The 25,865-nt window shown below is 50.8% G+C and overlaps 12 protein-coding genes across 12 annotated transcripts; 4 read left to right on the top strand and 8 right to left on the bottom strand.

Moving 5' to 3' along the window:
- Positions 1-24: 24 nt before the first annotated feature.
- Positions 25-1,767, bottom strand: BDV59DRAFT_188091 (RNA 3'-terminal phosphate cyclase-like protein). Its single transcript, XM_073691345.1, has one exon. The coding sequence runs from the start codon at positions 1,754-1,756 to the stop codon at positions 383-385; it is 1,374 nt and encodes a 457-aa protein (XP_073543411.1). The 5' UTR covers positions 1,757-1,767; the 3' UTR covers positions 25-382.
- Positions 1,768-1,869: 102 nt separating this feature from the next.
- Positions 1,870-2,551, top strand: BDV59DRAFT_196267 (3-hydroxyanthranilate 3,4-dioxygenase; the record flags this gene model as incomplete). The annotated part of the gene is made up of 2 exons (XM_073692690.1): positions 1,870-1,901; positions 1,996-2,551. The coding sequence occupies 2 exons, from the start codon at positions 1,870-1,872 to the stop codon at positions 2,549-2,551; spliced, it is 588 nt and encodes a 195-aa protein (XP_073543410.1).
- On the bottom strand, positions 2,447-5,338 carry BDV59DRAFT_135993 (CAP-Gly domain containing linker protein BIK1). Its single transcript, XM_073687060.1, has one exon. The coding sequence runs from the start codon at positions 5,082-5,084 to the stop codon at positions 3,042-3,044; it is 2,043 nt and encodes a 680-aa protein (XP_073543409.1). The 5' UTR covers positions 5,085-5,338; the 3' UTR covers positions 2,447-3,041.
- Positions 5,339-5,512: 174 nt separating this feature from the next.
- BDV59DRAFT_205896 (uncharacterized protein) lies at positions 5,513-6,772 on the bottom strand (the record flags this gene model as incomplete). The annotated part of the gene is made up of 1 exon (XM_073694720.1): positions 5,513-6,772. One exon carries the CDS (start codon positions 6,770-6,772, stop codon positions 5,513-5,515), a length of 1,260 nt encoding a protein of 419 aa, XP_073543408.1.
- Positions 6,773-6,988: 216 nt separating this feature from the next.
- On the bottom strand, positions 6,989-7,983 carry BDV59DRAFT_196265 (class II aldolase/adducin family protein; the record flags this gene model as incomplete). The annotated part of the gene is made up of 4 exons (XM_073692689.1): positions 6,989-7,407; positions 7,456-7,497; positions 7,556-7,818; positions 7,895-7,983. The coding sequence occupies 4 exons, from the start codon at positions 7,981-7,983 to the stop codon at positions 6,989-6,991; spliced, it is 813 nt and encodes a 270-aa protein (XP_073543407.1).
- Positions 7,984-8,457: 474 nt separating this feature from the next.
- On the top strand, positions 8,458-9,930 carry BDV59DRAFT_210987 (questin oxidase family protein; the record flags this gene model as incomplete). The annotated part of the gene is made up of 4 exons (XM_073695704.1): positions 8,458-8,679; positions 8,727-8,881; positions 8,943-9,070; positions 9,131-9,930. 4 exons carry the CDS (start codon positions 8,458-8,460, stop codon positions 9,928-9,930), a joined length of 1,305 nt encoding a protein of 434 aa, XP_073543406.1.
- Positions 9,931-10,767: 837 nt separating this feature from the next.
- On the top strand, positions 10,768-11,625 carry tpcG (oxidoreductase tpcG; the record flags this gene model as incomplete). Its single annotated transcript, XM_073695703.1, has 1 exon — positions 10,768-11,625. The coding sequence occupies one exon, from the start codon at positions 10,768-10,770 to the stop codon at positions 11,623-11,625; it is 858 nt and encodes a 285-aa protein (XP_073543405.1).
- Positions 11,626-11,820: 195 nt separating this feature from the next.
- Positions 11,821-12,929, bottom strand: BDV59DRAFT_210984 (TAXI family TRAP transporter solute-binding subunit; the record flags this gene model as incomplete). The annotated part of the gene is made up of 1 exon (XM_073695702.1): positions 11,821-12,929. One exon carries the CDS (start codon positions 12,927-12,929, stop codon positions 11,943-11,945), a length of 987 nt encoding a protein of 328 aa, XP_073543404.1. The 3' UTR covers positions 11,821-11,942.
- A 372-nt stretch (positions 12,930-13,301) lies between these two features.
- On the bottom strand, positions 13,302-14,153 carry BDV59DRAFT_188086 (uncharacterized protein). Its single transcript, XM_073691344.1, has 3 exons — positions 14,134-14,153; positions 13,628-14,080; positions 13,302-13,444 (listed from the first exon to the last, which is right to left on the bottom strand). The coding sequence occupies exons 1-3, from the start codon at positions 14,137-14,139 to the stop codon at positions 13,373-13,375; spliced, it is 531 nt and encodes a 176-aa protein (XP_073543403.1). The 5' UTR covers positions 14,140-14,153; the 3' UTR covers positions 13,302-13,372.
- Positions 14,154-15,270: 1,117 nt separating this feature from the next.
- On the top strand, positions 15,271-19,454 carry BDV59DRAFT_210982 (MFS general substrate transporter; the record flags this gene model as incomplete). The annotated part of the gene is made up of 11 exons (XM_073695701.1): positions 15,271-15,390; positions 15,462-16,074; positions 16,133-16,647; positions 17,475-17,648; positions 17,778-17,921; positions 17,974-17,990; positions 18,040-18,142; positions 18,196-18,647; positions 18,706-18,792; positions 18,839-18,892; positions 18,941-19,454. 11 exons carry the CDS (start codon positions 15,271-15,273, stop codon positions 19,452-19,454), a joined length of 2,793 nt encoding a protein of 930 aa, XP_073543402.1.
- An 85-nt stretch (positions 19,455-19,539) lies between these two features.
- On the bottom strand, positions 19,540-22,303 carry BDV59DRAFT_210981 (glycoside hydrolase family 43 protein; the record flags this gene model as incomplete). The annotated part of the gene is made up of 3 exons (XM_073695700.1): positions 19,540-20,560; positions 20,859-20,989; positions 21,752-22,303. 3 exons carry the CDS (start codon positions 22,301-22,303, stop codon positions 19,540-19,542), a joined length of 1,704 nt encoding a protein of 567 aa, XP_073543401.1.
- Positions 22,304-22,633: 330 nt separating this feature from the next.
- Positions 22,634-25,397, bottom strand: BDV59DRAFT_188076 (oligopeptidase family protein). Its single transcript, XM_073691343.1, has 3 exons — positions 25,330-25,397; positions 25,198-25,266; positions 22,634-25,126 (listed from the first exon to the last, which is right to left on the bottom strand). The coding sequence occupies exons 2-3, from the start codon at positions 25,227-25,229 to the stop codon at positions 23,035-23,037; spliced, it is 2,124 nt and encodes a 707-aa protein (XP_073543400.1). The 5' UTR covers positions 25,230-25,266; positions 25,330-25,397; the 3' UTR covers positions 22,634-23,034.
- Positions 25,398-25,865: the final 468 nt, after the last annotated feature.

Raw genomic sequence — 25,865 nt, 5'->3', positions numbered from 1 at the left:
AGTTATCGGAGAACAATAGAAAAAGTCTCGATCCATGCCAAGTCTATATACAAACCGTAACTCCATCCCAGACTAGACCAGCGCTTGGCATCTGCAAACACTAGTCTAAGCACCAAACAATCGGGTATCATGAATCATCGAACCACGAGGGCTATATATCAGAATGCCAACGCCCTGAAGCGATCTCTCCGCAAGCCCACATAATCCTCCTATCGTCAAGATAGGATGTGGCGAGAGACAAGGCCAATTGGCAGTAGTCAGCGATCACGCAGACGACAGCTGGAGCGACGACCCGACCAGCCAGGACCAACACTCCGTACCGACGTGTGGTCGTCGGCAGAGAGCACGAAACATATCGAACGAAACCAATCCAACCGACTGATCAGGCGACCTTCCGTCCAACGTTGCCGATTCCACGTCCTACCACACTGACAACCACATCGCCACGGTCGTTCTCATCCGCTGCATCTCTCAATCCCCAGCCGGGAGCCCCAAACTTGGTCAGATCCCGCGCCAACTGGATTACACTTTCGTCCGCGATGACGTCGCGACCAATCTGGAGACGACCAACATCCTCGGACCCCATCGTCATCAGTCCCAGCATCGTCGGTACCGCCGCGGGGGCCACACATCCGCCCTTTGAAATGGTCTCCAGCAGCTGGTACGCGCACCGCTTTCCGATATCCTCGGGCGCCTCGCCACCCGACGGCGGCGAGATCATATCCGCCGAGAATAGACACCCGGTCGACGACTCCGCGACGAGCGACAGTCCGAAGCCGAGGCCAATCTTCTTCTGCGCGCCAGGATTGTTCTGCTCCGGCGCTGGCACGAGCGGCGCAGAGGCCACGTCGGAGAACACATAAGTGTCGGGGACAAGGGGGTTCAACACGCCGCGGGCGGCGTCAATCATGCGGGCGTTGTTAGAGCCCGAAACGCCGACGGAGTAGGCCACGCCGCGGACGCGCTTGACGCGGCCGGCGTTCATGAGATGTAGCGTCTTGGGCAGGCGCACCTGATGTCCGAAGACCAGCTGAACCTCGCCACCACCGCCGCGGCCGTTGGGACCCGGGTTGGAGCGACGGAGGATGCGGAGCTCGATGTTGTTGAAAATGCCGAATTGGTTGAACAGTGGGAGGATGGCGGTGCGGACGCTGTCGACGGACATGTCGCCAGTTGGGGTGGCGGAGGTGATGACGCCGGCGCCAGTGAAGAGCACACGCATGGGCGCCTTGGAGAAGGGGGCCAGCAGGCATAGAGGTAGGAGGAAATAGCTGACACCGCGAGTGCACCCGGCTGGGAGTTCGTGGGTGATCACGCTGCTGCTGCTACCGCCGACGCCGGCGGCGCACCCTGTAATCAGACCGGGTTTGTAGACAACAATAGTACCGGTGTAGGAGATTTCCATCTGCGATCCATTGGTGACGGCCTCCAGTAGACGGAGAAAGGAGATTTCGTGCGGTGCAAGACCGGGGTTGGTAGAATTCGACGAGCGGATCTGCGAGATGTGCACCGTCCGGCCAGTTAAAGTGGCGAAGACGAGACGGTAGACAAAATTATGGTGGGAGGTGAAGCGGAGAGGGGGCTGAGAAGTCGCCATGGTGCAAATTGGGACCCTCCGTGAAGATGCGGTTGAATGAGAAGATTGAATGCTGCGAGTAGAGACCAAGATGTTGAGCGGAAAGAGAAAATCTGCCGGCGGCTCAGATGTTCCGTCCCGAGGCTGCGGGTTTAAGCCGCGGCTTATCTCCGTCCGCATTATCCGTCATCGCCATCTTCATCTTCCCCGTCAACACCTTTCGTCTCTGCTTTCTCAAGCTCACTCGACGGGCGTTCATTACCGATAAGAGGCAGTCATCGCACGGAGCCACAATGCTTCCTCCCGCCCTCAACATCCCAAAATGGTACCGCATCCTTGCAATCTCGATAAACCCTCTACCCCTCCCCCGCATCACAAGGACCACACCACCACACCACCGAACACTGACCCCCCTCTAGGCTTGAAGCCAATTCGCACCTCCTGCAACCGCCAGTGAACAACTACTGCGTGTACCACCCATCCTCGCCGGCAACAGCCGGGTACACCGTGATGATCGTGGGCGGACCTAACGCCCGCACGGACTACCACATCAACTCGACGCCGGAATTCTTCTACCAATACCGCGGGTCGATGCTCCTCCGCACAGTTGACACAACCGTGTCGCCCCCAGTATTTCAGGACGTCCCCATACACGAGGGCTCGCTGTTCTTGCTGCCCGCAAACACGCCTCATTGCCCCGTGCGGTTCGCCGACACCGTCGGCGTGGTGATGGAGCAGCCGCGTGCGCCAAATGCCGTCGACACCATGCGCTGGTATTGCCGAAACAGCGCCTGTGGACAGGTCGTGTGGGAAAAGCGCTTCGTGTGTACTGATCTCGGAACCCAGGTAAAGGAGGTTGTGGAGGAGTTTGCAGCCGATCTGGACAAGCGGACTTGTCCGGCGTGTGGCACCGTTGCTGAGTCAAAGTACAAGGACGGCGAGCTGGTCCAGCCGCCTCGGTTCCCACCGGGGTAAACGATATCTTTGTGCCTTCCGTGATCTGTATTATTGTCAAGCCCCAACGCGCCGTGCGTCAGATGTATCTCTAAGCTATGGGAATCTGTAAGACGATTACGACTGAGATGATGAGCAAGGAGTTTGAAGGGTTCATGGGAAGCTGTGAGATTAGGCTTTGATGTACTGCTGCAGCAGTAATTTATATAAGGCAGTTGAATGAACTGGAGCTCTCGAGGATTAAGAGGCCCAAAAAGAATGGCACAAGAATCAGCTATTAATACAGAGATATAATGCAGAAACTTGAAAACTTCTGTTCCAGACGAAAGGAGGATAAGTCCGGAAGCAACCAAAACAAAAGGGAATTGGAAAGAAAGAAGGGATAATTAAATAGGTTAGTAGAACTTATCGGATTGCTATCCATATAACCTGCAAGCGCTAAAGCCACAAGACGAATCATTGGTTAGGTGTGAAGACCATCAACCTCATACAACGTCGCATTGGCCGTCAATCAATCATCAAACGGGCAGTCGATGCTTTCGTGACCATCTCGCTCGCACAAGGCACACCACTTCGACGCATCGAGAACTCCGCTAGATTTGCCGGCCACAGGAGGCATGGACGATGTTAGACCCTGCGAGGCACTTCGCAATCCATCCATGACAGCGTCCCGGCTAGTCTTCTGAGGTGTCGTGTCATGCTCATGAGTTGCAGGTGCTGTTTCTGCGGCAGCGGACGGTCTACGCGTGGGCTTGTCCATGTCGTGTCCGGGCCCATCAGCTCCGGCACCCTTCTTCTTCTGTTCAGCACCAAACATGTTTGTGCAGCTCAGGATATCATGACCGCCAGTTTCACAGATTTCGCACCACAGAGATCCGCCATCATCGGAACGGCCGTCAGATTCATGCATGGTCTCCAGACGATGCTGCGAGGACGTCTTCCGGTGGTGCTGAGGAGAGTAACCCCGATACTGTTCGTCGTTCTCGGGTCTGTCTGACCAGTCGCTAGGAACGACGGTGCGGTCCGACAAGCGGCGGGAATGGCTTCCGGCTGCCGGTGCCCCAGTCTTTCCTGTAGAGTCGGTGGGTTTGTGATAGGAGGTGTTAACGGTGGAGCTGCGAGTCCGACTTCCGCCAGCCACCTGCAGGCGCTGGAGTTCACGCTCTAATTCTTCGATACGATAGGTCTTCCGCTCTGTGAGCTGTTCATATTCCTGAACACGTTCCTCTAGGTGAGCTACATGCTCGGGATCGTGCGCGGACTGGGAGCCTGCTCCAAGGCCATTTTGCTGCAGCGAATTCACGTTAGGTTCGCCGCGACTGAGGGAATGAATGATAGCCTTGAGCCCGCGGATCTCGTCATCCTTTTGCTCCAGATCTCGCGTGTGTTGCTGACTGTCGGGCGCTGTGTGGGCATCTTGCAACCGAGCCGCAGCGCTCTCCCGTTCCTTGTCGAGCTCCAACTTCGTCCTCTCAACCTCGCCACGCAGGAACTCAACTTCTGCGCGAGCTTCTGCCTCCCCACGGCGAGCATCTTCAAGGCCTTCTTCCAGCTCCGAAACGAGTTCCTCCAGCTGTTTGAGCTGTCTGGCAACGGCCTCGACGTCCTCTCCACGATCCTGTAGCTCGCGATTCTGCTGCATCAACTCATCCAAGCGCTGTTCGTAGACACGTTCGGTTTCAGAGGCAGCGATCTCAAGAGTGTCTAGGGTACTGCGGAAATCGGCACGGTGGAGGTCGAACTCGGCCGTCAGCTGTGCGATACGATCGTTCTTCTCTCGGAGTTGGGCACGGATCGACAGCGCGTCGGACCCCTCGAGCTCCTCGAGAGTCCGCTGGAAGTCCGCAAGCGTATTTGCCTGCTCATCCAACTGCTTGTCACGTTCCATGAGCTCCTTCTCAAGGTTCTTCACTTGGCCTCTAAGCTCCTGGACCTCGCCAGAACTCGAGGGTCGACGGAAGTCCGAGGTTCTGGCGGACGGGATGTCCTCTTCAGCACTGACGCGGGATGACGGCCGGTCAGAGGCACGGGATGGGGCTTTGACGGGACTGCGGGGGTAGCCATTGGCGCTGGAGACAGTCCTGGCGGCAGACGATGGCGTACGTAGGCCGGTGAGGTTGAGCTTGGATGGTGGAGGACCGCGCGGGGATTCGGCGCGCGGAAGGGACGGACGGGTAGTCACGCGGGGTGTTCTAGGGGCAGAGACACCAGGGCCGATGGACTTGCTAAAGTTGACGGGACGAGAGGCAGAAGGAGTGGTGGGTGGGTTGGAGCCGATGGTCGAGGATGCGAAGTTCGGGGTGGATCGCTTGGTGACGTATTTGTTGTTATTCATGGGCACGAAAATCCCGGAGCCTGGCACGGACGTCACAAAGTATTTCCTCCCCTCGACATCGCCGTTGTTTTTCCCCCTCCTGGCATGCTCGGCGGACAGTTCGATGCCAGCGAACTTGCCGGGCTTACCGGACACACCCCCTAGATACTTGACGGTGCCGTACATGCCCCCGGGGACATTCACAACGTCACCGACTTGAATCTCGTCGAGGGGTGCCATGGCGTGGAGGGATCGACGGTGGTGGATGCGACCACGAAGGGAGCTGGAGATGGCGGGGACAGGCCTAGAGTGAAAATCGAGAAAGACGAATGTGGTTGGGGGCGAGGGGAAGTTAAAATAGGAGAGACGAGAGATTATACACGGTCAGGCATGTTTGGGTAGCGACCGTGCAGTAAGGATGGGATGGATGCAGAGGAGAAGGTTGTCGATACTAATAAACATGACCGATAAATCAGGAGAAAGTCGTTCTATCGAATCAACAGACGAACCATGGGTCGTGACAGTACCGTACCACGGTATGGTACCGTTAGGTAAGCAGCAGCCAGAAAATAACTAACTACATAATTTCCGCGATCATTGTCCTCATCATCAATTTGCTTCCCTCCTTGCTGCGTCCCACTATGACCGCAATATCACTCCCTCTCTCACTAGTCCAGCATCCACCCCATATCCTCTCCACCTTCCTCGTCTGAGAAGTACGGAGGAGGTGGCTCGTCCGGGTAACTCGTCGCTTCAATTTTCCGCAGTTCCTCAAACTCCTCCCGCATACTCAACATTGTCCTTGGAACCTTTGTGCCTTGTCCGGGGAGTCTCTGTGCACGGAAATCGCAGTCAAATACCTCTCCGTTGGCATCGGCGAGTAGGCAATTGAACCATCCTTCAATCGTCCCATTTCCGAGGAACTTCATTGCTCCCGTGCAGTTGGGCCCCAATATTGGGATGTTGCCGCGAGACCGATCCGTCGCACGCCATTCGAAAGTACATGCATCGTGGGAATTATCACTGCGGATATCGAAGACTCGATATGGCCTCTCTGTCATGAAGAAAACGCCGGTAAGATGACCGATCTGAAAATCACCCCAGACGTTAGGGCTGTCCAAACAGAGTGTGATGCTTGAAGATGACATGTCAAGACCTGGGACGTAGACCTGGACACTGTACTTTCCATTGATCAATCCCAGCTTTGGCGAGCTCTTCTTCGCGGTTTGCTTAGGCTTTTCATCCGTAGTATTCAGCAGTGCGGTGGATCGTGGTTCTGTCGCTTCTCGATAAGCCTTGGATGCTCTTGCTGTCTGCAATGGACGTGGGTAGTTCCAAACCCCAGTAAACTGAGTGTTTCGCCTGTCATACTGCGAATTGGCACTCCCGATTTGAGCAAATTTTGTCGTTGCTTTCGTAGCACTTCCACCAATGTTCACATTTATGCTAACGTTGGCATTTGTGACATTTGCAGCAGAAATTCCTGTCATGGCAGCGGACGTGACGGCCGAAACAAGATCATCTTCAGCTGTTCTCTTCATCCCTTTCGCGGGCTTTTTCGTCTTCGCTGCATTGGTGCGTTCCTTCTTGGCCTTTCGCTCATTCGAATCCCATTCTTTCTTGAGTTCTTTCTCCAGTAGCTGTAGATGCGCCGGGACTATCAGTTTTCCCTGGTTGAATGCATCGAGTAGGCGTTTCGCAGCGGTTCCTTTATTGTCAGATGGTGGGAGGCCATAATGCAGTAGCTGTGCTCGATACCAGTGACCGGGATGGTCTTTTGTGGCCACCTGTCCTAGGGTGGGATGGAGGAGCGCCTGAAGTTCTTGGAGACTTGCGCGGCGATGACAGTTCTGCTTGGAACTGGTGACCAAGAAGTCTCCATTGTGGTAATGATAGATACCCTGAGAAACTGGGGGTGAGAGGGACATCGTGGGGATGGGCTGGTCGGAAGAAGCACTCGTGGGCATGAAGGTGGATAGATGAAGTTGCAAAGAACTCATCAATCATCTACGTTACGGTGACGGCATACCTATTACTTGAAAGAAGCTGGTGTAAAAATGACTCATTGCTTCATCGATACGTCCACGGATATTCGAGTCTAGACTTTCGAGATTTACTATGCGGACTAAACCAAGCGATCATATCTACGGAATTGTGTTTGTGTACAGTGAATTCGACTCAACCTCGCGAACCCATAAGTCCCACGGACGCGTAGAGGAGCACTGGGTCATCATGGTCGTGCCGGTGAGCTCTGATTCGTGCAGATAGTGAATGCCTTCCTCGGCATGGCCGTTCCTCGATCCTGATGCGTTCTGGAGAGCTATAGCGGAAGTTTGGATTCTGGCATTTTCCACCGTGTAGACGGCTCGAAACACACTCTCTTCAACACTCTCCCCTACCACTGAAAACCCATGACCCCGCATAAGTACTACAGGGTGACGAAGGCTGCCGTGGCCATAATATTGGGATAGCTTTTCGCCCAGTTGCGAAGTTCTGACCAACAGATCACGAACATCGCCATCTTGGTAGTATTTGGCGATGTCAAACTTTGGAACCATATTTCCTGAACAGGTTAGACAGGTCACTTCGAAGTCAGTGGGCATAAAGTTACCTAAAAACCCACTCATATGTACGCACGGCCTCAAGTCCACATCTGCGTCTTCATTAAGCAAAAGAGACCCAAGGTAACTTTGTAAGTGCAGCGTACTCACTGGTGATAGTGTAAGGCAAAACCTCGGCCGAGTGACTATGAACCACGCTTCGAACATTTGGATACCTCTTGTAAATTTCGCTGTGTATAAAGCGCTCGATGTAACCGGGAGGGCTCTCATGGGTAGGGGATGCGTCATGGACGTGATATTCCACTATGTCGGTAGTCGATGATACAAGAGCTGGTGCAAGATTTCGAGGTATCAGAAAAGTATCCTTCTTGACTGGATGACGTGCCGAAATGTGACCATAGGCGTCGAGAACTCTGCCAAAAAAAAAAAAAAAAAACGGTTAGATGAAGATAAACGGGTGTAGGTCTATAGTATTTCATAGCATCTTACCCACGATGATGAAGAATATGACAACCTAAGATCAGTGCCCGGTATGTCGAATCCAAGGGCGAAATATCATTGACTGATGTCGGTTCCATAGCCGTAATTCCTTTAGCAGAATCGTCAGCAATTGTGCTGTTCGCAGTGCGTTAGATCCAAGGTTTTTATATCCAACTTGCTGAAGTTCACGAAACATCGGGCTATACGAGGTCTAGATTTATGCAGCTCTTTGTCATCTATAAAGATATTTCATAGTACTCTTGTCCCACAGAGCCCGCCAGGAGTGTTAGCGGAGAGTAAAGAGGCGGGTTTTGCGCTTCTCCAAAAGCCGAAGCGTTGCGGTGCAACTACTCAATCCCCAGACCCAAACCCCGAGGCTTAAATTTATAACTAGCCTGGCTCATGTGAAAAATTGCCTTGAATGGATGGAAGACTCTAGGTCCCGCAGGTTACTGTCGCTATAAATATTGGGTAAGAATACATTGATCACTGACAAACGTATAGCAGTCTCCTTTATACTAACGCCAAGAGCGAGCTTTCCCCCCTCCCCAACTCACGAGTCACTTTATATGATGTCTTCCCAAATTTTGAAAAATACACACATCCCAGCATCAGAAGCTGTCCGCCTTCCGCAGTCGTCCAGTCTACAGAACCTTGAGCCTGCATTCATACTGGACGTGACTGCTACCCTAGATGAGCGCGGTTGCACGGTGCGAAAGCTCCTTGACAATGCTCATCTTGCGGTTGCACCGCTTCGTGAGCCGAAGCTCATTCTGCACAGTCATCTGCCTCATGTATGTAGTCCCTTCCATGACCGTGTGACACGGACTGAGTTTTGGAGCTTCTCGGATCAGCATATTTTCTGGGAGCATCCAGAGAACAACTAGAGAAGCTATATACGCATGAAATCAGCACACTCGTTCATGTGGATGAGACATTCATCAGGGGAGGAGCGATTGATCGTAGCTCCTGGAGGGAGTTTCTCGCACAGAAGCCGTAAGTAACGACCTCACTGTATGCCTGTATCTGCCTGCGTGAATGCTAAACGTGTGTACAGTTATACAGTTGCTTATGTGGAGTTCTTTGATGGAGAAGTAAAGCGCAATGACGGAAATTGGAAAGAAGTGCTCGAGCATTATCTTTTTTACGGCAAGGAGCCTCTCATCAATGGGTTCATTGGAGGGCGTAAGTCCCCAAGCCTTTTGTTCGAATCTTCTAGGACGAAGCACTAATGTTGCAAGCAAGTTGCCCATCCGTTTATCCATCTTGCATATGCCTGGGAGCTGCAGTCGGCGAGCGTTGCAACAGAAGCCCTATCGCTAGGTTGTACCGAATATATCCCGCTGCACACCCTGTTGGATGAATACCCACCAGACAACTCCATGTATAAGACGACCAGTCTCGCAGACGTAATCAAATGCGTGCATGATGATAAGCGGTTCGATGGTCTATTTGAATACCAGGGGATCACAAACGTCCAAGTCTTATTACAGGAACGCTATGATGCACTCCTAGAGCACTGGAATGCATGGGAGGTGACTGATCCACTTCGGCAACTGGAGCAATGCTGCGACACTTCTGTGTTGTTAGCAATCGGCACCGGAAATAGAGAGCAGAAGTACGATTTTTACCTGATCCATACCATGACAGTAGCCCACGCACTTCGGGTGTTGTGGCATTTTATCCCGGAAAAACACCGGGCGCCTGTCCTGAGACAGTATGCGCTGTTCACGATCATGGTATACATCTGCCAACTTAGGCCTGACTTCGATATCGACATTATCGACAGAATCCACTCAGTTTCTGTGGTCGGGATCGACTGGGACACCTTGAGAAAACGAACCATAGGCCATAAATGGTATAAAGACTCGCATTTCTTCAAGGTTGTGCGCGCACCGAAAGTCTTTGAAGACGCCTACAACAGGAAGGATTACTTTTATCTGCAAGCGGCAGCCAAATTTGTCGCTGAATTTGATGGATGGGAAGGATTTGGGCTTGGGGTTGAAGGTTTTTTGCCAAATCGTGATGGTTATGTCCCCGAGTGACTCCAAATATCCATGAAGCATAACCATATTCTCTTGAACCTCACATGAGTGGTCTCCCTTCCTTTCGGGGGATACTTCATGCATTAGCAATATGAAGCGTAGGAACAAAACAAATTGTTACTACAGAATTGAAAGATAGAAAAGACTCGTACGCGCGGTAGTCGGGTGACTATCCCGGATCCATAGGTATTGGCACCATATTTGGCGATATCGTTATTAATACCTCTGAGCTCTGTCTGGGGCTCTTCATAGACAGTTTCCTATTTCTGGGCTCGAATGGGACTAATAGAGAGCGTTTACCTGGAGATTGAGAATACTAGCTCCTATCGTTTGGTAGTATGGGTCAACGAGTCCGCTTGGCTGAGGAATAAGGAGCTGAACTTAGGCCAACCAAGAATGCAGGGCAGAGAAGGTAACATTATGGGGATAGGACGGAGAAAAGGTATCATCTCTTCGTTCGCATACCTGCAATGTCGCCGGAAGTCTCCAAAACCCGACAAAGTCCGTTCGAGGTGGGGAGCATGCGAGCTTTATGAACAGGTCCCGCAGTTTTACCTTGTTTGTATGAGTTGTGCCTGGTCTATATAGTAGATCCCATTATGTGAACCCGACCCAGTTCAGAAATGATTCACTGTTGGCGCTACTCCTGTTTCCATAAATGGTCGGCATATTCTCGCATATTCCGAGAATTAAGGTGAACTGTTGTACAGGTCAAAAATATACCCAGCGCCGTTGATATTAAATTATCTCCAAACCAGGTAAGCAGTAAGGATAACGGTACATTGTTATAGCCCTAACCACAATCATCTCTTTCAGCGCAAAGTAGTTTGCGACATTATGGATCCTAATGGCAAACGTGTACCTCACAGCTTTGCCTTGTTAGGTGCTACTGGGAATACAGGCCGTCGCGTCCTCCGCAGGCTACTTCAGGACACCGCCACTTCTCGTAGCACATTCAATGCCTATGTGCGCTCCCGAGCCAAGATTGATGGGCTTTTCCCGGATCTCTCATCCGATAACCGCGTGACCATTTTCCATGGTGAGCTTACCGATGAAGGTCTCATTCGCAACTGTCTATCTGGGGTGGACACCATCATCTGCACACTCGGAGAAAATGAGAACATACCAGGCGTCCGAATCTTACAGGACTGTGCACGGGTCGTTATAGACGTCTTAACATCCCTCAGAGCGGAATCGTCAATTGAGTGGGATCGTCCACGCCTCATACTCCTCTCATCCGCTACCTGGAACCCCGTCTTCTCGGCTCCTCGACCAGCACTCTTGGACTGGATGATTCGGAATGCTTTTGCGCGACCTTATAGCGACTTAGTAAGAGCCCAAAATATTCTCTTGAGTGCTCCATCACTTGTTTCAGTTGTGCTGGTCCAGCCGAACGCACTTGTGTTGGAATCGGCCACTGGATGCGTCATAAGCACTGATTTCGCACATATGGCTGTGTCATATGAAGATTTGGCGGATGGCTTCGTACAGGTGGCTACTATTCCCAAGTATAGAGATATAGGTGCTGTTGGTATATCCAGTAAACGCGCCGCGAACCCTATACTTTACGCTCCATTTGTTATGGGAAAGATCTTTCGCGGGTTACTATTTCAGTTTGTACCTGGGTACTGGCAGGCTGAGTATGCTATCTCTCGGTTTTTGACTGGTCTTGGAATGAAACAAACGGCTCAGTGATTATTCGTTTCTGGTAATATTTTGTTTCAATACGGAGTACATGAACTGCTACTATGTCATAGTAGCAGTTCAAGGCAAGGAAGCGGTGTCGATAGTTTCTTTATGGATATCACAAATATGTTACCTCAGATATTCCTATTAGTTCTTTCATAATTTTCGAATTTTGACATGCGAGCAATAAAATTGGATTCAAGTACAGGTTTCAACTAGAAGATATGTAAATACCTATCCCTACCTAGAATATATTTCCGGTATGGGCAAATAAAAATGGAGGAATAATACAATCGACTTCTGCCATGGTACGGAAAGAACTGCCGTCATTTCAGATATTCCCTCTCTCTATAGAATCTTTCTGCTGCAGGATGTAAAGGGATCGTCGACTGAGCCATTTTAGTAGGTTCCAATGGATATGATAGAGGTGAACGTTCTGGGGGTATGTGGAAATATTGCGCTTCAAGCGAACTTCTTGTCTCAACGAGGCACCACGTAAGAAGGTAGGCGATGTCGTCCGCCATGTCTGCACGTACAAGAACCAGAAAATCAGAAAAGTCCGCGCAGTGAACCTCATAGGGCACTCCGTTCCAGAAACCTGCATTCACGATGGCTTTATCAAAGCCAATGCGGCGGGAGAGGACTTCCATCGGTTCATTTTCCAAAGACACAGGAACCAGCGTGTGGCTTTCTATCAACCTTCTCCACCAAGGGGTCATAATGGCTTCCTGCATGACCGCATCGGCCTTGCCGGTCTCCACAAGCTCAAGCACTTGCTCAGGGCGGACAGCCTCCATCAATGAGCCTCCCCATGATGAGAGAACTTTGCTTGAAATCCCATGAGCTTCCAATATTTGTGCTGACACATATCCAATGAAGTTGGTGCCATCATCTCTCGAGACGGCGATGCGTAAAGGGAGTTGTTTTTCACGGATCTCGGTAAAGCTTTCTAATCCAAAACGGGGATGTACTGCAAACATCATTCTGTCTCGCTGAGGGAGAACGGCTAAAGCCCGGAGATCTGGAAGAGGACCAGTTGCGTTGAAGATCTCCGTCCCGGATAGAGCTGCCTTCAGGAGACTGGCAGGCGTCGCAATTCCAATGTCGACTTCTCCATTATGCACCTGGACTGGAGAATCTAGTCCGCCATCACGTAGCGACCATATTGCGGTTCGGCTCGCTGGGCCTGCACGATCACAGAATTCCTGGGACAACCAGGATAAAATCCGATGGAAATTCGCCTGTCCCCAGTCTCCTACACATCGAAGGGTCACCGAACGATTGATCGAAGGTACGAGGGTATTGTCTGGCATTGTTAGATGACTTTTATCAAGTATTTTATGACTGTCCTTCGAAAAAAAGCGCGGAGAATCCACTAAATACAAGACTTCCACTCTGTACACGGGTGGGTGACTAAAGGCCAATTCGTGCGGGACCCAAAACAGTCTTGAGCCGAGAGCGTGAACATCACCAGAATCGAATGGTGTGTGCCAAATGTGTATTCAAGTTTAAGTTCTTGCGTACGTGGACTTCGTCTGGCTCGGTTTCTGGAGACTCCGACTAACACCGAGATCCATCGTCCGCCGAGTGGTATCACCTTGCGGGACCAGTGAACACCTTTTTCCCCGCAGATTGGGGTGCATAAATATTGTACAACATAGAATATGGATTTATAAGCACTAAACGGTCAAAGAAAGAAGAAGATGTAGGAAGCAAAGAAGGAAATATAGGTAGGTGTTAGACCACTGGGAAACGACTACTCATTGTCCAAGCGAGAATTATGGCCATAGTTGGAAACTAATGACTCTTCTTTCTGGGCCTGGATATCCTAATGAGAGAAAACAAGTTAGCGTGTTATGATTTATGAATTTATATAAATAAAAAATGGTCAGCATGCCATTTGACTGAGCGAGGTAATAAGGCGAGAGCTCACGTTCCTTTCCTTTCCAAAGAAAAGGATGGGCATTCCAACCGAGAATACAAAACAATTACCAAGGGAAACAGTACAAACCTCAATTGCAGGTACCGCCGAGTGCCACGCGGCTATCAACATCCCTTGGAGTGCAATATCACTTCGTAGGACCTTGACCACATTCTCCGCATCTTTGTCCCAGAAACAGTCTATCTTTCCTACACGATGCATACCGAAATCTGTAGAAAGGTGGTGTCTCAGGAGATCAGGATACTTCATGAAGCTGTAGAGACTCTGATTGTAGCTGGATTGGAAGTATCCTAGTGTCCCAAGGATAAATCCAATACATGAGCCTCCGACGAAGCCAGCAGCTCCAGCAGTAAAGGCATATCCCATTAGGCTAGCACCTAACAATCCCAGAACTGCCGCACATGAGCTTCCAGAAATAAGACTCTGGAACATAAATAGTCCACGGCCACTAGGCTTTGTCAACCCGCCCACTGCGCGCAAAACTTGACCGAGGGAGCTGATATTCTGCGCAGGTATTTCGCCCTGATAGGGTGAGTAATGCGTATGACTGGAGAGATATCAGAACAAATACATACTTGCATTCTCTATAAGCAGGGTTTCAGGTAATACGCATGATTGCAAGAACAGGATGGGAAAGAAATAGTGACTATTGACTCATGAGGTCATTATAAGATCACGTGAGGCATATGCTTATTGAATCTGGGCGTGGGCGTTACAGCTGGTCCTCGAACAATGGTTTCCGGTCAATATGGCAGGGCAGGTTGCTAGAGGTGGAAGGAAAAAAGTTGCGTGGCTGTCTTAGACACTACTCTGGGTAGTATAAGATCTGCCTATTTCTTTTCTCTCTTGTTAAGAAAGAGTGTTCTATGGTATAAAGACATTGTCCCACCTATGGGCTAGACAGAAAAGCATAAATTTTATCTTTACAGGTTACCGTACTCCAACTAGAAACTGGCGATTTTCCATATGGGGTAATTTTGTTCGGTATATCTGAAGAGTTGACAATGTGCCAAATGATGTCACGGTATGGGTAAGAAGAACAGAAGTAACCAAGTCAAGAAATAGAAAGATTAGAAATACGATACACTTAGAAGATATCACTAATTTACTCCGAGAATATATTTTTCAGTACAATGGGCTGCGACGCTCTCATGGAGGTTACTGCCTAGTACCTAAGTAGGTGGATGATGTAGTACTAGGTGTCTCAGCATGTGGTGCTAATCGAGGTACGTTGGTTTAGTTGAGCCTTAAAACAGGATGCGGGAGTTCCATCCATAACCAATTTATACAGTAGGAATTTCACCGCTATTCTGGTAAATATATACCCCGAATTGTACATTATAGTCTCGGAGGTAGATATAGTATGCCCTGTCAAACCCACGCGGATTGGAAGGAGCCATAATGGGTAAGGTCGATACATAAGCGTAATATACAGTATTTTCAATACACTCCATCCGTCCACCTCATCATCATCGGCAATCGTTGTCCCATCGTCGCATCTACACCTTCTCACCTCGTTTTCTCCTTGTACTTCACCGCCAGTCTCCCTCCTCCAATCTCCTTTGCGTTGTCCCTCACATTCAATCTCCTGTCGCCCCTCCTATCTGCGTCTCGGCCGCCCCAGGTGGAGCAACCCATCATCCCGATTCCGTCTCCTTAATTCCGCCGAGGACGACAGTTGTAACTCCTCCCCAGTGCACCATCAACCCACCATGGCGCAATACTTCTTTGATCTTCTGTACAATTTCACAGATTGCATGTGCTGTTTTCCCAGCACGCCGCAGTTGAAGATCAACAATCGCAGTTTCAAGTTACTGCGGCTACTGGGTGAAGTATGCATCCAATTCCTGCGACATTGATCCCCCGTACCATGTAGGTCGCAGCTGACCAGACTTATCGCTAGGGTGGCTTTTCCTACGTCTACCTCGTCCAAGACAAATCCACCTCCGAGCTCTTTGCCCTGAAGAAGATCCGGTGTCCCTTCGGCCAAGAATCCGTCTCGCAGGCTCTGAAGGAGGTCGAGGCCTACACCCTGTTTACCTCCGAACCGAACATCATTCATTCAGTTGACCACTGTGTCTCGACCGAATCCGGCTCTAAGTTCCGATCTGATGGCGGCGACGCCGGCTCCAAGACCGTCTATATTCTTCTCCCGTACTACCAGCGTGGAAACCTTCAAGATGCCATTAACGCCAATCTGGTCAACCATACCCGCTTCCCGGAGAAGCAGCTGATGGTTCTCATGCTCGGAGTTGCGCAGGCGATGCGCGCAATGCACCAATACCGAGTCAAGAGCGGCGCCAGCCCCACACGCAAAGCCAAGGGCGTGCGACGGGAGGGTGAAGTGGCAGATACTGAGATGCGCATGCCGAAACCGAAGCGACGAGCCAGCCACAAGGTGGACGATGATGACGACGAGGAGAATGAGCCGCTGATGGATAACGAGGTTACCCGGAGCCAGGAGGGTGTTCAGGACGGTGACGTGCGACCTTACGCGCACCGAGACATCAAGCCTGGTAGGACGTCATCGCGTTTCCGTCGGAGATTGAAAACCCAGCTGATAAACCACTTTAGGGAACATTATGATCGCTGATGATGGCCAAACACCCGTTTTGATGGACCTTGGCTCGTTAGCTCCCAGTCCAATCGCAATTACATCCCGCTCTCTCGCTTTGGCGGTTCAGGACACAGCGGCCGAACACAGTACCATGCCGTATCGTGCGCCAGAGCTCTTCGATGTGAAGACGGGGTCGATTATCGATACTAAGGTGGATATCTGGTCTCTCGGCTGCACGCTTTACGCGTGCCTGGTGGGCAAGAGCCCCTTTGAGGCTCGCAGCGAAGAAACCGGTGGCAGTCTGAGTATGTGTGTTCTAGGAGGAGACTGGCGATTCCCGGATGAGAAGCCCACTGCCGGCAAGGGCAAGGGCAAGGCAGGCGAGACGGTACAGAACAACGACGCCATCATCAGTGCACCCGTCAAGGAGGTTGTGCGCAAGTGTCTACAGGTTGAGCCAGCCGATCGACCGGACATTGACGAGTTGATTCAAATCTTCAAAAACGTCATCAAGGAACTGCCTGGCGATGACGTACCCAGCGGATCGAGTTAATCCGCTTCTACCCACCAATCTTTCTGTTTGTCTCCATGATGCCCTGGGGTTTGTTGGATTAGACCTTTCATATCCATCACATAGTCCTGTTGTATTCATATGTTGCTTGATATCCGACGGCTGTATAATATGAGCCAATGGTGAAGAATCATCTCGCGATTGATTGATTGTACGTGGCCTTTGATGCCACGAAATATCATTAGCAATAGTAACCCGGTTGGAGATCGCTTCTCCAAGGCTAACAAGCGCTAGTCGATCCTGGCGTTGATAGGGGAGAAGAAACGGGAATCGAGACGAGCAACAGCAAAGCTTCTCCGCATGGCGGCTGCCAATGACCGCAGCACCAGCGACAATCTCCCCTCCTTCGGGCTTTTCTCCGCTGATAACCAGTGGACCCCCGTCGGTAGATATACATCGACCCTGCAATGTTCGATTTATCCTGGCGGAAGCATTCCGGCCAACGGCTGATGCTTATCGGCTGGTAGTCCATTACTTGCGTCTTCGTGATGATACCAGCATGTGGAGAGAGGTTGTTTGTGGGGCACAGGCTCAGGGCCGGTTATGATATCACCTCCAGCTGATTCGATGAGGGTTCGGAGCATATACGATAAAGGCGGGAATAGCTGGGGTCTCGTGGCTTTGTGGATTGTCCTTATATTGCGGTGCATCCCTTGCCTGGCGGAATTTTCCTTCTACCCCAATCTTGACCTCGTGCAATCCGGCCATCCCTTCCGAGCGGACATCCTCATCTCACTTGTGCCATTGTCAGGGCGTACCAACGTCTCATAGACATCATGGCGGACGAGGTGGACCGCAGTGCCATCCCTGGTACCTTTACACTTGTTGACTTGGAACACACATTGGCCAGTCGCCATCTAGACCGCGGAAACAGCGACATTGTTCTCGTGCCGCAGCCCTCGGATGACCCGGACGATCCTCTCAATTGGTCACCTCGACGGAAACTGCTTTCAACTATTTGTGTTAGCGCGTGAGTTCTTATGATATGCGTCTGGTTGGAACTGGACGTTAACTGCTGTTGCCTAAGGTATACCCTTTTCACAGGGATCGGTACCTCCGTAGTCTATTCCGTCCTCGTGCCACTATCTAAGGCGACAGGTGTTTCCGTCGGGACACTTAACCAGGGAACTGGTTATATGTTTCTACTTGCTGGATGGGGGCTGTTGTTTTGGCAGCCATTTGCGTTGCAATATGGAAAGCGTCTAACATATCTCATCTCATGTATCGGGACTATCGTAAGTTTATGTGTGATGTCAGCTTGGTTGACTGTGTCTAACAAACGCATAGGGGACTTTAGTTTGGGGGTAAGTTGGGCCATACTGTTCACGGAGTCTGCATCGACTGACAATGCAGTCCTTTCATCAAAAATAATGGAGAATGGATCGGCCGCAGTATCTTATGCGGGTTCTTCATTGCCCCTATTGAAGCGTTGCCAGAGATATCCGTTACTGACGTAGTAGGTGGCGTCTGGCCAATTCAGGGGAATGTCCCAGCTAACTAGAGCTGTAGTACTTCACACACGAACGCGGGACGTACATGGCTCTCTACGCCCTCTTCCTTGCAGGTAGCAACTACTTCGCGCCCGTCATCTGCGGCTTCATCGCCGAGTACCATGGCTGGCGTTGGGTGTTCTACTGGCCCGCCATCTTCATCGCTGTCACCGGGGTCTTCCTTTTCTTTTTCATGGAAGAGACGAACTATTCACGGCATAAGATTCTCCCGACTCCGGAATCTGGTCCAGCAGCTTCATCAGCTACCAGCTCCGAGAAAGGGGTCAGAGAAAAATCTCCAACAGAAACCACACCACAACAGGATGCTGAGTGTGGTGTCGTGTCGACATACAGCACCAAGACGTATATCCAGAAACTTGCTATCATTGGCCCGACCCAACCTAACAACTTGCTCCGCCGCTGCTGGCACATCCTGTATTACTTGAGCTGGCCGGTGGTATTTTATGCCGGGTGAGTGTCACCAGTACAAATAATCGGTGCTGCCGTTATCTAACGAGCGAGGGTATAGATTCTCATATGGTTCATATCTGGTCTGGTTCAACGTCCTCAATGGCACTGCATCTATAATTCTCGGTTCTGCCCCGTATAACTTTGGGTACGTACCTCAAAACCCACATCTCCGGTTTGTCTAATCGGCCTAGATCCTCCATGGTTGGTCTTAGTTACGTTGCATGTTGTATTGGCGTCGTTCTCGGGTATGTGTTTTTTCCATATGTACATCACACTCATCTAATCATGCATAGCTCGCTCTTCACCGGTCGATTTAGCGACTGGCTCACGATAAGATTGGCACGCCGGAATAAGGGGGTCATGGAAGCCGAGCAGCGGCTATGGCCCTTCGTCATTTGTTTACTGACCGTCCCTGGCTCCCTGATACTCTGGGGGGTAGGGGCTGCGCACGAGGTCCATTGGTTTGGCCTGCTGGTGGCCATGTGTCTCCTTGCATCCGCGAACACCTGCGGCATCACTCTCAGTGTCAACTACCTCGTCGACAGCTATGGAGAGGTGAGCGGCGACGCCATGTCGAGTATTATACTCGTGCGAAACACCATGTCATTTGCCATCGGCTACGGCATCACCCCTTGGATCGAGAATCTGGGGTATCAAAACTGTTTCATTTCCGCTGCGTTCATCGGCCTTGCTTGCTCAGCAGTGTTCCTCTTCATGATCAAATACGGCAAAACATTCCGCACACGGACGCGGGAGAAATACTGGACTCTCGTGGTGGAGAACCGAGCCCGTGGTATGGGTCACTAGCAAAAATCATTCAAATGTCTATATATCAGTAACCATGAATGCATCCCGTATACAACACATAAAAATCATTTCATCTTTTACATCCCTACTTCAAATAAATATCTCCCTTCTCATCATGCGCGATCTCGCGCATCCGCACGCTGCGCAAATGATCCACACCCCCCGACAGCTCACAATCATGATAGAACAGATACCACTTCCCGCGGAACTCGCAAATCGAATGATGCGTCGTCCACCCCTTGACAGGCTCCAATATGCGGCCGCGATACGTGAACGGGCCGAATGGACTCTCTCCTACCGCATACGCCAAGTAATGCGTATCACCCGTAGAATACGAGAAATAGTACTTTCCATTATACTTATGCATCCAGGCGGCCTCGAAGAACCTCCGCTCATGGTCATCCGCGGCGATCGGCTCCCCATTCTCATCGAGGATCTGCAGCTCGCGGACGGGCGTGTCAAAGCTGAGCATATCCTCGCTCAGACGAGCGACACGAGGGAACAGCGCGCGCTGGCCCGACCCCGCGGGCTCCTGCGGGCCCTGCTTAGTCTTGTCGAAGACGGTCCAGTCGCCGGCGGCGTCCTGCGACCAGCACTGCAACTGGCCACCCCAGATGCCGCCGAAGTAGAGGTAGGCGCGGCCGTCAGCGTCCTCGTCGACAAAGGAGGCTGGGTCGATGCTGTAGCTGCCGGGGATGTAGGAGGGCTCGGCCTTGAAGGGACCGGCCGGGTTGTCGGCGACAGCGACACCGATGCGGAATATGCCGTCGTGATCGCGAGCCGGGAAGTACAGGTAGTATTTCCCGTCCTTGGTGGCGGCGTCGGGAGCCCAAAGTTGTTTCGAGGCCCAGGGGACGTCGGCAGCAGTCAGGACCACGCCGTGGTCCTTTACGGGGCCGGGCACGCTGTCCATTGACAGGACGTGGTAGTCGACCATGTCATACTGGTCGCCGTTGTCGTTGAATTGGATGTCAGTTTCGCGGTCGTGCGATGGGTAGATGTACAGCTTGTCGTTGAAGACGTGAGCGGAAGGGTCCGCAGTGTACATGTGGGTGACAAGCGGTGGGCTGGCCATGTCGGGTGTGGGAAGGGTAATTCTTGAGTGCCTAAAAGTATCTGTTGGGAGAAATGATTCAATTTTGACGGTTGTCGGATTGAGGGCATCGTGGCGTCAGTCTATATATTGGCGCTTGTTTATCCGCCACCGGCTAAAGAAAGGCCAGGCAGGAATTACCCCGCGGAAGGATCACGGATAAATAGGGGGATCTGGGTAATGGGTTTATCCTGAATCTGGTATTTTGGAGTTTATATCTGTCTTTTTGCTATGTCTGATGTGTTTGTCACGGATGCAAAATGGAGAAGCGTCCGAGTACGTAACAGCTTCAAAGTCTTGGCGATGGGAACGAGCTTGGTATTTTGGGGACATAAATAGCAACCTGTAGAATGTGAGTATCTGCATAGTATCGCTCGAAATCGCTGCCGCAGAGGCCAGACCCGTAATTCCCAGTGTCCAAGTGCTGCTTTAGGGGTTGAATCTGTATAAAGCGATCAACTGCATACACTTCCAATGCATGTGTACCAAGATGTCGGCCCCTTGCATGCATCTGGCCGTGCCTTTGAACAGTCGTGCAAACAGACCGTGATACACCTGCAAATAACAGCTAGCTATGTCCCATTTTCGATACCACTGAGTCTGTCTCAACCTTCAGGTTCCTTTCCGCAGCCTTTCGGCGTCTTCCAACTCCCAAATGGGCGTTCCTGGCCGACTAAGCTTCACAACGGCCCATCGGATGGAGCACAACTGAATCAAGGATGTGGAGACTATCGAAGCATATCAGCTTGGGGGTTATCATGCTATTCTGATCAATTGTTCTACGAAACCGATATCAAGCTGGAGATAAGCTTAGGTTTGGGGGCTACTAGACGGTTTGGCTCGCTCTAGATGCTTACATGAAGGGATGCGTTCCTGTCAAATTCAGCAGTGGCTGCCTTAAAATTAGAGCATAGAGTATGGCCTTCAGTGGAGGCTAACGCGGTGTCGAAAAAAAGCGATTAATATTTCTCAGCGTTAATTGATACTTACGCCCCTAAACGACAGTAACCCCTGTTGTCTAAAGGATAGCGACAGAATAATACGATGCTCCAATTTACTGCACAAATATATGACTTTATTGATATTACGAAGTCTATTATTCTAACCAAAACACCATGATTTCAATTTCAACATACCCGTGCCCTATATAGAATCCAACGAAAGCCAAAGTCTACTCGCACTAGAAAGGAAAATAGTATTCAACCTTGGTCCGGTAAAGCGCTTGCTGCCACTCGCGTTCTATGCGCTCCAAAATTTCCTGAACTGTTTCCTCCCTGTCCAAGAAAATCCCCGAGATATCCGGTATAGCAATGTGAATTGGCCTACTATCAAAACCACCTAGGCCAATGAAGCGGCCAAACCAACGTCGCTTCTGCTCAATGTCCACTTCCCAGTGGTGCTCCGCCACGACATGCGCCGGAATAGCAATGGGATACATGTAAGTTTCCGGGACGGAGGGCCATACCTGGTGGTAGTGCGCGAAGAGGTCATCCAACTGAGTTGATGTAAGCAGACGGTAGGCAAATAGGTTCCGGGGGAAGTTTGGATGAGGACGCCCGGTCGTGACAGAGACGAAGGGACTCAGTGGGGTGCGCAGGTGGTTAACAACGTGGATGAATTGAGGTGAAATGTTTGACTGCGGCTGTGGAGTTTCCTGCGGGGTCTGCTGCATTCCCTGAGTTTCGGATGTAGAGAAGAGGAGGTCTAGGAAGGAGAAATCGGGCGACTCGGGAGGTGTGAAGTCGTTGTTCTGCATCGTGCTGATACGACTATCTCGAGCCAAAGTAGTTTTCCTATACTGAAAAAATTGAGTTTGTGTTAGCTCTGGCCCAAAATAGAACTGGCTGTTGAACGGAGATGGGTGGTCTCAATCGAGGATTATGCAGTGTATTTATACTGTTGCTGATAGCTAGGGGGGAGTAACAGTGTTCCAGCAATGAAAGAAACGCTTGAAGGCATGAGCTGGGAGCATCCTCGATAGATCCTTTTATTCTTTTTGATAACAAAGAGGTTGTAATATTGTGGGCTACTGTCTTTGTGTCCAACTCAGCTGGGATACAGACAAATATCAAGGGAGAATACCATTGTTTAGAACAGGGCCTTTATGTCTCTTGTAACTTTCCCGATACTCTCAAACACGTCCACTATCTAGAAGGTGCCTAGAACAAATGAAATATTCTGGAACCAAATAACGGTGGAATTCAACGGTCAACGGTGTAATGAAATATTCCATGCTGACGACATTGTACAGACGAACTATACGCTGTACCTTCCAAGCATGCTCCACACGCGATCAAACCGAGCAAGGTAACATAGGTTTCATTTACTAAAAAAAATTTCACTGCAGGCGCTGCACTCGATAATAGAATTTCGTGAGCTGCTGAATTGCAAAACAGCGAGTATAACAGTAACATCATAGTGGCAATGGACATGAATGCTCATAAATGGATGTCCCGGGCACCTTGTATACATGGAGGAATAGCGGGGCTAACGTTGGCCAGTAACTTGGGGCAACCCGACATGCTTGTTGATCCAGTTGATAACAGTGTTATGCCACATCAGAGCGTTCTCTGGATTCAGAACCCAGTGGTTCTCATCGGGGAACGTGAGGAACTGACTCTCCACGCCGCGCATCTGCAGAACATTAAATGCCGCGAGGCCCTCAGCGATCGTCAGCCGGTAGTCTAGTTCGTTGTGGATGATCAAATGGGGAGTCTGCCAGTGTTCCGTAAACCGAGACGGGTCCCACCGGTCCCAGTCCTCCGGTACTTTCCAAAGTGGGCCCTGGAAATCATGCAGAGGGAAGTACATCTCTTCGCTGCTCATCATCGAATGCATACTAAAAACGCCATCGTGGGTGACGAGGGCTTTGAAGCGGCGGCCTAGCGGATGGCCCTGGATCCAATTCATCATGTATCCACCATACGAGGCACCGAGTGCCACAGCCCGAGTGGTGTCCACATAGTCTAAGTTCTGCTCGATATAATCGAATCCCTTCTCTATGTCGATATAAGGCAGCCCACCCCAAGACCCGCGGATGGCATCGGTGAATGGTTGTCCGTATCCAGTGCTGCCTGTTGGATTAGGTGTGATGACAACGTAACCTTGCTCTGCAAATACAGCAGGGTTCCAGCGGGTGCTCCATTGATCGTTCCATGCCCCCTGGGGGCCCCCGTGTATCAGATAAGCCAGCGGATACTTATCACCGGGTTTGAAGTTTGACGGCTTAACCACCCACGCATGAATAGGGTGGTCATTCGCTCCTCTGTACCAAATTTCATCAACTTGGGTCGACGATAATCCAAAGGTAGCACCATCACGACCAATGGATGACACTACACGCACATCGGATGGATCCTCCGTATTGACGATCGACCACAAGCTGTTATCCACCAAGCTGTTACTCGAAATGAGCAGCTTTGAGGAAGTACTAGACGCAGGAAACACGTCGTTTACATAGCCCGAGTATGTAAGCTTCTGAAGCATATTCGGCGTGGAGTGTCGGATGTTACTGAGCGGCAGTTGGTAGACCACACCTCGGCCATATTCCTCCACTTGGACGAACAATGACTTGTCATCATTAGAGAACTTCAGGCCGTAAGGGCTGAGAGGCCACAGGCCCTCTCCATCAGCGGACGAAAAGGCTTCGATCATCTCTCCGTTCCAGGGGTTTGGGACGTATAAGATTCTGTTCTTGTCGGATTCGTAGCCATCCGTTCGCATCGCCAAAAGGGCGATTGAGCTTCCATCAGAAGAAAGAACGGGCGAAGACATAGCCCCTTCTAGGCCTTTCATTGCGTGTACCTTGGTTTTGATCTGGTCCATGCTGGTCCAAGAGAACATTGGACAATAATAGCAGGAGCAAGAAGTGTGCGTTGCTGGATTAAGCCGTGGGTCTTTGGCCACGAAGACAATTGCAGATGGGCTGATGTCAAAATCTCCGGTACCCCCAAAAGGAGGAATTGGAGACTCCACACCGGTCAGCCCGCAGACAGAAATCAGGTTCGTCAGCCCTGAAACGGAGTACTTCCCCGAGGTGCGGGTAGCTGGGTTGAGCGGCATGCGCTGGAATAGACCATAGAAGATGGCATTCTTCTGTGGCTCAATATACGAATCCCAATGCCTCACAAATAAAGAGTTATACAGTCGACCAGTGCTGAATGGTCTTTTTGCATCGTGTGGGTTGAAGAGAGAGCCGTCTGGATTGGCCTTACCCGAGACAGCAAATCCGATCTTTCCAGGTTCAATGACAGTGACCTTGAGATCCGACACCGGCCCCGGAACAGTTCCAGCCATATAAGTCTTGTCCACTTCTCTTGCGTCCGCGACGATAAAGCTCGTATTGCCGTTCGCCTTTGTTTTCAACCAGACCAGCTGGTCGCTATGATCCAGCCACTGTGGGGAGCTCGCACCGGGATCATTGCAGATAAGGGCCGAGCGACCAGTGGCAATATCGAGAACCTTGATCTCGTTTGTCTTGGAGTGTGACTCGAAAGAGTAGGATGTCTGAGTGTACACCGCCAAGGTACCCGATGAATTGGGGATGGCGCTGGAACGGCGAGGAGCGCCTAGTAGCACCCTGATCAAGTCATCATAAGTCTGGGATCTGTACAATCGGAATATGTGTCTGTCAGAGACGTCGTCACTTACTCGGGAGTGAACTTCATTGATCGGATGGTCATGAGCGTGATAAGAGATAAGATAGTACCGCACGGAGATCTTTATGGAGGAACCCAGAGGTTAGCACAGGTGGGCAAACGTGGGCTAGAGGAAATATCTTGCCACGCAAGTAAGTCGGTGTTAGAGTAGTTGGAATGGGACGAGGGATGGATGAGGGGAGGATGGAGGAATGATGGAGGGGAATGGAGGAGAGAAGCGGAGTGCATGTTTATCGCCTTTCCTGTTGCGGTGACCTCATGCAGGAACCCGCAAACAGTGCAAACACTCGACCAGTAGCCATTCATAGCCGTCTCTTTAGGTCAGCAGCCCCACCCCCCTTCGGGTGTTGGTCTGCTTCAGTCAAACGATAATTTTCAGTCAAACGATAAATTTGAAGCCTTTTAGACTGCCAAACACCACCAACAAGATGAATTCTAATTCTGATATCGAGAAGCGTATTTCTGAAGCCTACAAAGCCGCTAAACGCGCTCAAAAACCGAATTTAAGCGCGTTATCACGTCAATTTAACGTTCCTTACCAACGCCTTCGAGCCCGCTTCCATGGCCGCGCAGACCTTTCCTCACGTTCCAACGCAATAAAAACTCTTGATAAGGCGCAGGAAGGAGCGCTAATTCGTTGGATTGACCAGCTAGATTCTC

The sequence above is a fragment of the Aspergillus ambiguus genome, assembly GCF_047715705.1.
Source record: "Aspergillus ambiguus strain CBS 117.58 unplaced genomic scaffold BDV59scaffold_52, whole genome shotgun sequence".
NCBI classification, from domain to species: Eukaryota; Fungi; Ascomycota; class Eurotiomycetes; order Eurotiales; family Aspergillaceae; genus Aspergillus; species Aspergillus ambiguus.
This window is presented reverse-complemented; position numbering and strand designations above follow the sequence as displayed.